Source organism: Cervus canadensis, chromosome 15, assembly GCF_019320065.1.
Source record: "Cervus canadensis isolate Bull #8, Minnesota chromosome 15, ASM1932006v1, whole genome shotgun sequence".
Lineage (NCBI taxonomy): Eukaryota > Metazoa > Chordata > Mammalia > Artiodactyla > Cervidae > Cervus > Cervus canadensis.
The window spans coordinates 32550384-32563345 of record NC_057400.1 but is presented as its reverse complement, the minus strand read 5'-3'; the positions used below and the strand labels follow the sequence as shown (position 1 = coordinate 32563345).

General features: G+C 37.5%; 1 protein-coding gene across 31 annotated transcripts in view; it reads left to right on the top strand.

The window, feature by feature from the left end:
* NEB (nebulin) overlaps positions 1-12962 on the top strand; it is a 218680-nt gene that overhangs the window by 46933 nt on the left and 158785 nt on the right. For all 31 annotated transcript variants that reach the window (XM_043488007.1, XM_043488010.1, XM_043488013.1 and 28 more), the window contains 8 exons: positions 574-885; positions 990-1196; positions 3620-3724; positions 4667-4774; positions 6694-7005; positions 7975-8181; positions 10003-10107; positions 11779-11886. In XM_043488007.1, coding sequence (XP_043343942.1) covers positions 574-885; positions 990-1196; positions 3620-3724; positions 4667-4774; positions 6694-7005; positions 7975-8181; positions 10003-10107; positions 11779-11886 — 1464 coding nt within the window. The remainder of the gene's footprint in view (positions 1-573; positions 886-989; positions 1197-3619; positions 3725-4666; positions 4775-6693; positions 7006-7974; positions 8182-10002; positions 10108-11778; positions 11887-12962) is intronic.

Here is a 12962-nt window from a genome sequence, read left to right as displayed (position 1 = left end):
TCTTCCCAGGTCTCCTTAAGGAAGCTCAATTCTCTCCACTTTATTATTCAGAGCCAATTAGTGTTGCACACTACTTGTTCTGGGTCTCCTTTTGAATATCCAAAGACTCATTAAAATTGTACTATTACTAGTAAAATTCTTCTACTACTACTCCTAAAAGAGCCAGGTATTTGGTTTTAGAAGCATAGTATAGTTGGTGGAGATTGTGAAATATTTGGGCTTCCCTGGTAGTCAGACGGTATAAGCCACCAGAGGAGTCCAAATATTGAAATTTTCATTTGTCTCTATCACTGTCGAAGTGGAAAGAACTTGTTTTACTTTGTCACTGATGTGAATTATGGTAACATCCCCACCCCAACCTCTCTTGGGTGGCAGAAGCAACTACAGGCAACCAAACAGACTCTATAGCATTTAAATTTTACCAGGCTACATTTCAAATATATACAGGCCAATATCAAATTGTTTGGTTATGAAAATAATTTCTGGGGAGCTCAGTTGCTTCAAAATCATGGTCTCAATGTTCAGTAAAATCTTCCTAACTTAAAAAAATATACCCACCTTTTTTTCCAATAGTTCCAGTACAAAAAAGATTATGAAAAGGCCAAAGGGAAAATGGTTGGCTTCCGAAGTCTCCAAGATGACCCTAAACTGGTTCATTATATGAACGTGGCCAAAATACAGTCCGACCGGGAGTATAAAAAAGGCTACGAGAAGACAAAGACCAGACACAACACGCCCCATGACATGGTCAACATTGTGGCAGCCAAGAAAGCCCAGGATGTTGCCAGCAATGTCGGCTACAAGCATTCGCTCCATCACTACACCTACCTGCCTGATGCCATGGACCTGGAGTTGTCTAAAAACATGATGCACATACAGAGCGATGTAAGTGATGTTGACTCCACAAGACAGTCTCTCTGTAAGGTGGGAGCCTTGTGAGAGAACCCACCACCTGGGGCACTCACTCCTGTCTTCCCCTTTCGCTGTAGAATGTCTATAAGGAAGACTACAACAACTGGATGAAAGGCATAGGCTGGATACCCATTGGCAGTCTGGAGGTAGAAAAAGTTAAAAAAGCAGGTGATGCCCTGAATGAAAAGAAGTACAGGCAACATCCAGATACCCTCAAATTTACTAGCATCGTGGACGCCCCAGTTATGGTCCAGGCAAAACAGAACACACGGCAAGTCAGTGATGTGAGTACAGCAAAACTGAGCATGCAGGAGAATGGAGGGAGGCTTCAAAAAAATCAGCTTGCCATTTTAAAATTTTATTCTCTTCCTTTTAGAATTATTATTGTATTTAAAAATGATAATTATAATTATTTTTATTTTGGATACTAACATTTTCTATTTTGCTTTTTACCTTCCTTTTTAAAACATCTTCCATTTTTAACTGCCTCGAAATTCTGTGTTATTGAATAAATTTGACATAGTACAAAACATTCTGTTCTTAAATCCCCACATCTTATTGTGGCAAATTCATCATAGTCCATTCTATATAAAGATTTCTGTATTTGCTTTTCATATGTAAAATATTAATACAGTGAAATAATACACGAGTACTTGATTTTGCACCTCGGAATTCATCATACACAATTATTAGAGAGACTTTGCTTAAGTCTTGGTGGAGATTAGTAAATTGTTTGCCTGCCTGTCCGTGAACAATGTATATGGTCTGGCTAACGATAGATCGAAAGGAAATTTTGGTGTATGGAAGAGTAATAAAGGGACATTAAAAACGCTCACTCATTAATTCAATGAATGGATGTTTTTGAATACTTTCCACTGTATTCTGTGCTGATGATATAAAGGTAGAGGAAGATGAGTAGGATATAGGATAAAACAAATACAGAACAAGAGTATAAGACAGAAGCATGGGTAGAAACAGCATCACCATATGGAGAGACAAGTGTTACAGGAGAAGCAGGTGCTAAGTAGGTACAAAGGGAGAGGGCAACTCCTTGCCAGAGCCTCTCTGGCAAATAAGAAAGGCCACTTTTCTAGCAAAATGAAAAATATGACTGTCAAGAACTAGTGAATGAAGGGAACTGTGAAAAAAGCATGCAAATTTCCTTTGTCATCTTGAATTTGGGACTTTCCTCTCAAGGATCAAGTGTTCTACAAAAGTAGAGGTCAGATCTGTGGTTGCTAAGGGAGGGGTCGGGGGTAGGGGAGGGCTGGATTGGGAGTTTGGGATTAGCAGATGCAAACTATTATATGTATAATGGAATCACTTTGCTGTACATCAGAAACTAACACAACGTTGTAAATCAAATATACTTCAATAAAAATAAAAATTTTTTAAAAGGAAAAAAAAAAAGAACTAGTGAATGGAAGGACAGTGAAGGATGAAGAATGCAGGATTATAACCAATTATTGAGGGTCTTGCATGCTAATTCATAGTCTGGACTTCAGTGGGCAGGTTACAGGAAGTTCTGAAGATGTTTAATCCATGGAGTTCTATAATGAGATCTGTGTTTTAAAAGTAGTTGGCAAAAAATGCTGAGGTTATATTGGAGAAGGGAAAGATTGGAGGCAAGGAGATGAATTAGAAAGCTGCTACAGAAATTCAACAGAAGCCTTATTAGGGCTTAACTCAGCAATAGCTGTGGGAAAGGAAATATTTAGAAGGTGAAAATGAGATTCTCAGAATTAGTAGAGATGGTTTCTAAAGGCAGTGAGGAAGAAGTGAAGATAGCTCTTAGATTCCTGCAAGGAATTATTTTGTATTTGGGGATTCATTTAGATATTAGTCATTTCAGATTTTACTTTTGATACATGTACACAGATTTCCATATGGTATTCCATGCTAAAGAAGTGGAGGTATATATAATAAATGATAAACAAGAGATGTTTATCTCAAACAAAAATCTGCTTGAGATTCTGATTCTGTTTTAGAAATTAAGCAATTTTTTTTTAAATTATCAAGAGGAGGACATGGTATGATTCCTGTGCCACGCATTTTGATGCCTTTCAGACATCTTTAAAATGACAAAATAGAGGGGGGATCGGGATGGGGAATACGTGTAAATCTATGGCTGATTCATATCAATGTATGACAAAACCCAAAAAAAAATAAAATAAAATAAAATAACAAAATAGGGCAAATTTGAAGTGGTAAACCTTTTGTATATGCTAGATTTACGTGTAAGCACCTTTACATTGTGAGACAATTATCATGTGCCTTACTGATATTATAATAGAAAGTTTTTTAGCAGAATTGACTCATGCTAGCTAACTTTTTCTAAGAATAAAAAACAAAACATAAGACTGTAAGAACTACTAACTCTACTAACAAAAAAATGACTTTTTTCTGGCTTTAGTGAATTGTTTTATTCATGTTAGGATTTCACATTTAAACTCATTTTCTATTCATTCTGGCAAGCAAAGATTTCAATTTTCTTAGGATTTTTTTCTCTCTAATACAGAGGCTGTTGTGTTTTCCTTAAGATATCAAGATCTTGAGTTTCTTAAAATAGGACGATGCCTTTGATCATTTTAAACAATAGAAATAGTGGGAGATTATGCCAAGAAAAACTCCTTTAAGCATGTGATTAATATAGTTTCCTTTTTGTACCATCCATAATGCATTTTATTTTTGTGATTATGTGTTGTAGATCTTATACAAAGCTAAAGGAGAAGATGTGAAACATAAATATACGATGAGTCCTGATCTTCCTCAATTTCTTCAGGCCAAGTGCAATGCTTACAATTTAAGTGATGTAAGTGTGGTTTTTGATGGGGTGTGAAAGCCAGACCTGATAATAAAATAATAGAATTTTAGAGTGTGACAAGGCCTTGACAATTTAGGTCAATTTTCTCTAAAACCCCAGTAGATCATACCTCATAATGATTGTTCGGAACTTCTTGAGTCGGCCTTTTCAAGTGTGGTGGTGGTGCTGGGTTAGTCGCTAAGTAGTGTCCAACTCTTATGACCCCATGGACTATAGCCCCCCAGGCTCCTCTGTCCATGGGATTTTCCAGGCCAGAATACTGGAGTGGGTTGCCATTTCTTTCTCCAAGGAATCTTCCCCACTCAGGAATTGAACCAGTGTCTCCTGAACTGTGGGCGGATTCTCTACTACTGAGCTAGCGTGTACTAGGACAACTGTTAGGGGATAGCCTTTTTCTTTGTTTAGACCTCAACCCCTATTCCTCTCATTTTCCTAGTTTTGCACATGAAGGAAGTTTTTAATCCTCCAGAAAAATAAGGATAAATGCTTTTTTTTAAAGCAATAACCCTAAAAATTTTAAAGCTAACTACAGGTCTTCCCTGGATCTTTCTTTCATAAGACAGAACAATTTCATTTTCTCCAGTTGGTCCTCACATACTGTGGTTTCTAGAACCTTGATTACTCTCCTCTGGATCCACTCCAGTTTCTCAGTATCCCTCTTCAATATGTGCCTAAACCAGACTTGGGTGAATAATTAGTACAGACTCTAATAATTTTAGTTGTATAAAGTATGACATTTTGCTAAAGTGACTTTTTAAAAATTGAAATATAGTTGATTTACCATTAGCATGACTTCTCAAAGTCAGTGTGTGCTATAGGAGATTCTTCTAGCTTCTCTCTGGGAAAGAACAAAACAATCCCAGCTGTTGAGGAATCACTGTGGCTAATGACCCCACAGCATGCCAACTTCTTTTTCTTTTTCCATCCCAGGTGTGTTATAAACGGGACTGGCATGATTTAATAGCCAAGGGCACCAATGTGCTGGGTGATGCTATACCCATCACTGCAGCCAAGGCATCGAGAAATATTGCCAGTGACGTGAGTAAAACCTCTGGGTGAAATATTGGTGGATTGCCTTTTAAAAAAGTAATCAAAGGGTGCTTGTTAAAGTGATACCACATTGAAAACAATATGTTGAATTAATGACCTTGAAATTCTCCACAAATACTGCTTTGAAAACCTGTCATTTTTTCCAACAATTTGTGATTCTTTTTGGTTGACCGTACTTGGTACAGCTGTCATAAATCTGAAAACAGCTTTCTCCTCTGATTCATAACCCAAACTACCTTCCCTGACACATTTCCCTCACAGCTCACATTTATTTTCAAGGAGAACACCCTGACTGACACTAACAGAATAAATTCAGATGACTGTCTGCATTATAATTGTATTAAGAAGGTTGAGAAGATGTTAGATAAAATGGATAGATTTTATAAACCAAATGGGAAAAACCCACTTTTCTAGAATATAATTTTGATTTATTTCATCTATAGTAGAATTGATACCCATTTCATCTGTAATAGAAAAAATATACACTTGACTTTGTCCCATCATTGAAAAACAAAATTTTCCAAAAGCATGCACACCCATAGATTTCACTGTCATGCCCTATTCCAGTGGCTACAGTTTCTTTTTTAACTTTTTATTTTGTATTGTGGTATAGCTGATTAACAGACAATGTTGTGGTAGTTTGAGGTGAACAGTAAAGGGACTTAGCCATACATATACATGTATATATTCTCCCCCAAACTTCAAAGAGGCTACAATTTTGGTTTGAGCCAAGAAAAGAAAGAAGCCACATGTACAGACCATATAGAAGATAGTGTATAAGATTCTACAGCCTTCCATTTAGGGCTGGTATCGAAAATGTGTTCCTCAAAGGTTTGCCCATCACTATGAAATCTAGTTTAAGGAGACAGTGAAAGTCTAAAATATGACATTATTATTTCTCTTTTTAGCCCTTACATAGAACTTTTTCTAATATGTCTAGAAATCACTGGATAATCCTTTTGCCTGCTAAACTTTTGTTTATAAGTCAGTGCTAAATGGCAGGAACAGAGCATCTTCAGAGTTTGGGTAGATTTGAATTCTTGTACATAAAAATTGAGGTTCTGACCTATTACCTAGAGTATAACTTAATCTATACCCCATTGCCAGTTTTAACCATGAGAGACCTCGGACAGCAGAGCTTTTGTAGTTAAGTTTTTACTGACGGGGAAGGGGCTCAGTGGTTCCTCCCTTATTCTTCAGTTCCTCACTTCATCTGCACTGCTTCAGCAGTGAGCTAGGAGAGTGGCTGCTGAGAAATGGGGTTGGGTGAAAACACAGCTACTTACCTGCCTATGCAGCACCCAAGTTGATGCCACTTAAAAAGAAGAGGTTTTTTTTAAAACCATATGAAGTTAACCTGAGACAACATAGTAATATTTTCTATCCTCCACCCCAAAGAGATATGAGTATAAACATCTTTCATGTAGAGTTCTTCAGAATTTCTTCTGCACCTGTTGTATACATATCACTGGGCCAATAAGAATAGAAAACAAAAGTGTTTCTAGTATTCTGTGATGTGAACTAATATGTTGGATTAGGAAAATTCACATCCTTGGAAAACCAGGAGAGATTGGTCTTACATTTTGGAATGTGTCATGTTTATATTAAGTATGAAAACTCAGTGGGTTTTATATAAAGTTTAACATGCAAATCATCTATAGAATTCATAACAAAGAAAAGAAACTGGTCCTGAATTTATCATGACCCTCATTTATAACCTAGCACTGCTGGAAATAAATACTTTCACTGTAAACTTTCTCAGGTTGGAGGGTGTTGGGTGGAGGTTGTGGAATGCATTTCTTGCATCATCTTTCAGAAAGTGATAATATTCTTTGTGTGTGAATGTACTTGCTGCACCCAATGTTCCCAGTGCTTAGGACTTTGCTAACCAAATTCTTCCTCTTCAGTATAAATACAAGGAAGCTTACGAGAAGGCAAAGGGAAAGCAAGTGGGTTTTAGAAGCCTCCAGGATGATCCCAAGCTGGTCCACTACATGAATGTGGCAAAGTTACAGTCTGACCGTGAATACAAGAAGAACTATGAAAACACCAAGACCAGCTACCATACCCCTGGGGACATGGTTAGCATTACGGCTGCAAAGATGGCCCAGGATGTTGCCACCAACGTCAACTACAAGCAGCCGATACATCATTACACATACCTCCCTGATGCTCTGAGTCTTGAACATATCAGGAATGTGAATCAAATTCAGAGTGATGTGAGTATGTATGATACAGCAGACCTAGAGATGTTCGTAATAAATGGGCGATCATTTCTTCCTATTTTAGTTAGACTTTGCAATACAATATTTGAAAAATGCACTTTAAAATACACAGTCATCATTGAAACAGTAAGAAAGGCATGGTAGGCAAGCTGTGTTTTACTAGCTATTTGTGCTCTCATCACAATCATTGACATCTTTACTAACTTATGGATCAAATATAGTGCCATATTCTACTAAGTACATAAGCCACCTTGGTTCTCAACAAGAGGGAATGGTTGCTCCTGGTGGGCCTGCTTCAATGGTGATATGTACAATGCAAAATATGAGCATTCTCTATTCTTTCTGAATTCAGAAAGGGTTTTTTTTTGTTTGTTTGTTTTAACTCAAAGTCACTCTCTCATGCCTGTGTCTCTATATAGCGAGTTATCTATAGTGAACCAAGAAGGTTTTGTGATTGCAGTGTGATTCATGGAGAGCTACATGAGGAAGGTGTTTAATATTCAGGGCATTTCCTGCTGCAGGAGCCAGGTTTTTGTAAAAATTGTCCTTGGTAAAAGGAAGAAATGGTGTTCATTTATTGTTGCTCAATGAGAATGTCTCTCACACTGAGATAGAGGGGCCTAGGTGGACAGCGTGGGTGAAATACAAAAGTTGCGGAGTTTTCAGTGAAATCAAGGGAAAAGCCCAATTTATTGTCAAAAGAGGCACTTTTTTTAAGAAGTACCTGTGGAAATGTGTGTCCTAGATTCCCTCTTGGAATGTATAATGCACTCTAATGACAGAACTGCTCTTATGATCAAATTGTGGGTAAGAAGCTCTGTGGCAGACAGCCAAGAACACCACTGTAGAAACAAGCATGCTGATAGGCTGCTCTTCTTTCCCCCTGGATAAAATTGCAGATTTCCGGAACATCCCTTGAGCGTGCTCTAGGATATCTTTTCATCTAAGATTACTCTCTTACAGAATGTATATAAAGATGAGTACAACCACTTCTTCAAGGGCATTGGGTGGATCCCAATTGGTTCTCTGGAGGTTGAGAAGGTCAAAAAAGCAGGCGATGCATTAAATGAGAAAAAGTACAGACAGCACCCAGATACCATCAAGTTCACAAGTGTGCCTGATTCCATGGGCATGGTTTTGGCTCAGCACAACACAAAGCAGCTAAGTGATGTAAGTGGTTTCCCCTCAAATGGTTTTGTCTGTGAATAACCCCGTGACCAGCTACTCCACCGTCCTTCTTAACCCAATCCGTGAGCGTGCATCTGTGTTACTAAATCAGCTGCTTTTAGAGCTATATTCAAAGGGTTTTACCTTTGAAGCAACTTGGGACTTGAAGAACAGGGAGGAGAGAAGGAGGATGTTCCAAGTTTGCTTTATTTTCCAAATGTGGAGAGCCTATGTTATTCATAAGCAGACCCCTACATTATTGATGTGGAAAGAAATTATCACTATTATCATCTGTGACCTTGTCTGAATTGCAAACCCGATATTTATTGCTCTCAGTTGCAAGAGTTCTACCTAGGCAAATGAAAAGAAGGCTAATGTCTTGATCTTTTTGCCAAAAAAAACCCCAGACATAGCCTGATATTCTGAGAGAGGCCTCTAGGGAGGCATGAAGTATTTTACTTTCAGAGTCATCTGGAGTCTCCTTTCTAAGCTCAGGTCTATCTGGACCCTTTTTCTTAGTCAGAGGCTAATAACAATGCTGTGTTTCATCTCATTTGGTAAGTTCAGAGTCATGTTACGATACCTCCACCAGAAAGAGGGTGGTAAATAGAAAACAAAGGAGGGAAGAAATTATGTGTGTTTGGTCCCAGATATATTTGAAGACGGGAAATGCATTCGTTGGCTCGGATTTGAGGGTTAACTGTGGATTTTATTTCTCAGACCAGTCCCACATTACCACAGATGTTTCAAGATTAATTCAATTTTAGTGGCACTAAATGGTATAGATTCTTGCAACTTCTCTTGCACTGACAAAGTGTCACTTTTCACTGTGTTTTTCCTGTTAGCTAGGAAAACCCTACACTCAGTTTATGAGCTCCCTGTCCCAATAAATGCCATCACCATCTCCTTAGTTACTCAAGCTGGAAAGCCAGCGGTCACCACTGACACCTCGCCGTGTGAACCCACGCATCCAGTGCATCTGCTGGTTACCTCCCCACTCTCTCAGCCGTCCTGTTGGAGCACTTCCATCTTTTCAGCTGCCACCAGCCCTAGTTCTGGCCTCCATCTGTCTCACGTGAACAGCTACAATAATCCATTATCTGGACTCCCTGCCTGAGGTCACACATGACAACCCAAAAGACCGTCTTAAAACATGAATCATGTCCTTCTCATACTTAGAGCCTGTTAGTAACTTCTCCTCGAACTCAAAATCTAGACTTGTTAACTTGGCTGAAATGAAAAGGCCCTCAGCTCTGTGGCCCTGCCCTCCTCCTGTCTAATCCCTCTGGGACCCCCTCAGAGCCTTCTGTGACCTTCAGTCCCTCAAGCTGGCTATGCCTTTCCAGACCCAGGACTCTGAATGCTCCTTTTCTGCCCAGACCCTTCCCCTTTCTTCACGTTTGAGCATTCATGCTACCTTTCTAGAGAGCCTTTGATGTCCCCTTTTGCTTCTTTCCTAAAGTTATTTTCTTTACACCACAAATTCTAGCTCCACCTTGCAGTTTATGTGTTTATTCTGTTTCCCCTGCAGGACTATAAACTCCAAGGTCAGCTTTTATTTATTTATTTATTTATTAAATAAACTTGAACACTTTAAACACAAGGACCTACCACACTGCCAATTGTCCCACACCATTGTACAATAAATATTGGTGGAATGAGTGAATGAATATGTCCAACACTTCCTCTGCATGATAGAGTAGCTAATTGCCTTGTAAATGGAAAAACACAAATGGTAGTCTTCCTTTTTAAAGGAACGTGTGCTAGATGAAACTTACATTATGTTAGCTAACACAGTTCGCATGCTGCCTCCTTTGTTTTTAGCTGAACTACAAGGTGGAGGGAGAGAAAGTGAAGCACAAGTACACTCTGGACCCCGACGTGCCCCAGTTTATTCAAGCCAAGGTCAATGCCTTCAACATGAGTGATGTGAGTATTTGGCTGGGTGCCTGTCTTAGTATTGCACACAGGGGCCTCCCCTTTCCAGCTCTGGGAATTTTAGAGGGAGCCAACTGAGTGTGGGCCGTTTGAGTCTTTGTTGGAGAAGATCATTGAGAGGACGAGACTGTCGGGTGACCCTGGAGCTGGACCCGGACAATCGGAAGCTCCTTATCCCGCTCCTGTTCTTGGAATGTACATTCTGCCCACTGTTCCCACAGTGGGAGCCATTTTTAAGGACTCGGCCTTGAGAGACCAATGTGTTGTTGAGACCACTTGGGCTGAACCTAGTTGAGGCCTAAATAAACTAGTATGGCTCTGGTGGGCAGTTGCAAACATCTGTTTACGTTCCCTTGTTTATTAAACCTGTCACCTACCAAGCTGGAGAGTTTAGCCTGTCCCTTAAGTTTCTCCTTGCCCTCCTTGTACGGGGACCAATTTGCAAATCAATAGTCTCCAGATTGGATTCTTATCATAGAATATGAGGCTACAGGTAGCATTCATTTCATTTAAAGCAGACTTTTCCCAAATGTGGGCTATGACTCATTAGCTGTTAAATTAATCTAGTAGTCTGTGTTCCATTTTTTAAAAAGTGAAAAAAAATTAAATAAATAAATAAAATAAAAAGTGAAAGAAATTGGGACAAACATTGGAAAATCAGGAGTGCACAATCTGTAGTAATTTTAAGTATTGCTATCTCTGACTTTTGGCTACTTGTTAAACTTCTAAAAATGCTCAGCACAATTTTCTTTAAAAAGTCTTTTTTTGTATGTGGCTCGTCTGGACTGACTTAGCAGCAGCAGCATCTCTCTTGGATACTTAATTAGTGGTGATGTTTAAATGTACTATTATGAATTATTTCATTTTGCTTTTAAATCAAATTGATAAATTCTAATTTAAAGACATAGTCAAACCTGGATAAAATTGTTCATTTCTTAAAGGATGACTTAGTCATTCTTCCTAACATTTTAGACTCTGTTTTGTCGCCAAATAGACAATCTTTAAGTACTCATTTTTTTTTTTTTAAACATTTATTTTTATTCATTTGGCTGCATAGAGTCTTAGTTGTGGCATGTGGGATCTAGTTCCCTGACCAGGGATCGAACCCAGCCCCCCTGTATCAGGAGCGCAGAGTCTTAGCCACTGGACCACCAGGGAATTCCCTAAGTACTCATTTTTATGCTTTTGATTTATTTAAAAGTTTTTCCTACTTTTATGAGTAATATTTAAACATTAAGGTTAATTAAGCAGGGTAGTACTATGTCTGAATTTTTAATTTTACTATCCACATCTTTGTGTAAGTTTAAAATGCTTCATACAAAAAATACAAGAAAATAAAAGCATTACATGCTTATTATAGAAAAATTGAAAAGTATAGAGAATTATAAAAAATGAGTATTGTTATCCCACATTCAAAGCATTACCTTTCCACTGGTTTTTTTATACAAACATATACAATTTTTACAGCAGTTGAGATCATACTGTGTATATAGTTTACTGATATATTTTTTAAAAAGAATCTAGTAGATCCCTAAAAGATGAAAAAGAGCCCTAACTCTGAATTTTTTAATAGAAAGGGATATATCATGAAGATTTTGGCATCCTGTTTAATTTTTCTTTTAATTATGTCAAATATTAAAATAATCTTTCCTTTTTTCCAAGTCTCATTATAAAGCAGATTGGAAGAAAACCCTTGCTAAGGGCTATGATTTGAGACCAGATGCCATTCCCATCGTTGCTGCAAAAAGTTCAAGGAATATTGCTAGCGATGTAAGTCTAATTTGAAAGTAGCAAGCTTTCTTTGTGTTTTATAAATCTTTACATGGTGTATGAGGTTATATGAGCTATATTAGAAAGCAAATAAAGGTTGTAATATAAAAATATTTCCTAATATCTTATGTACCAATTTTTTTATCTTCTCTTAAAAATATTTAAAAGCTCAATTCAGTTACCAAGGATAGGACTTTTTTAAACTCTGAAATACTTGAAATTCTCATTATTATTATTATTATGAATGTGAAAACAACTTTTTTATTTGGATTTTGTTAAGAAAAAAACCTTGGTATACTGAAATACCACTAAATCAAAAAAGTCTCCCAGTATTTTAAAAGAATACAATAGTTTATAATTTCCATAAAGAAAAAAATCTGGTGACTTATAGATCAAATGACAGTATTTTAGTTCTCTGTTGTAAGTTTTATGCTTACTTATTTACTTACTTAATTTGCTTTTTACAAATTAAGTTTTATTTTCTATATGAATTGATATAATACCTTGGCATAGTATAAACATACTCATTTGGAGTCTAGTATGCTAGTTTTTATAATGTCTTTGCTGAAATTTACTCAGGATTATGCAAATATGTGCTCAGTTGTTAAGTTGTGTCCAACTCTTAGTGACCCCATGGACTGTAGCCCACCAGGTTCTTCTGTCCATGGGATTTCAGAGGCAAGAATACTGGAGTGGGTTGCTATTTCCTTCTCCAGGGGATCTTCCCAATCCAGGGACAGAACCCGGGTCTTCTGCATTGGGAGGCAGATTCTTTACCACTGAGCCACCTAGGAAACTTAGTCATTGAAGTCTAGTATAGTAATTTTAATAATGTCTTTGCTGAAATTTACTCAGGATTATGCAAATATTTAATAAAGTAATACAAATTAATCAAAGAAACATAGTAAAAACTATGTACACCAAATCCTTAATAAACTTTTTAGGAACCTTTGAGCATATTCAGAGAATCTACTTATGACTAATATAGATATAAGCTGTAACTTATTCCATTTTTAATTATCCCCAGAGCAGATCCCAAGAGCATCCATTAGAAATATTTTGGTAGTTATTTAAAA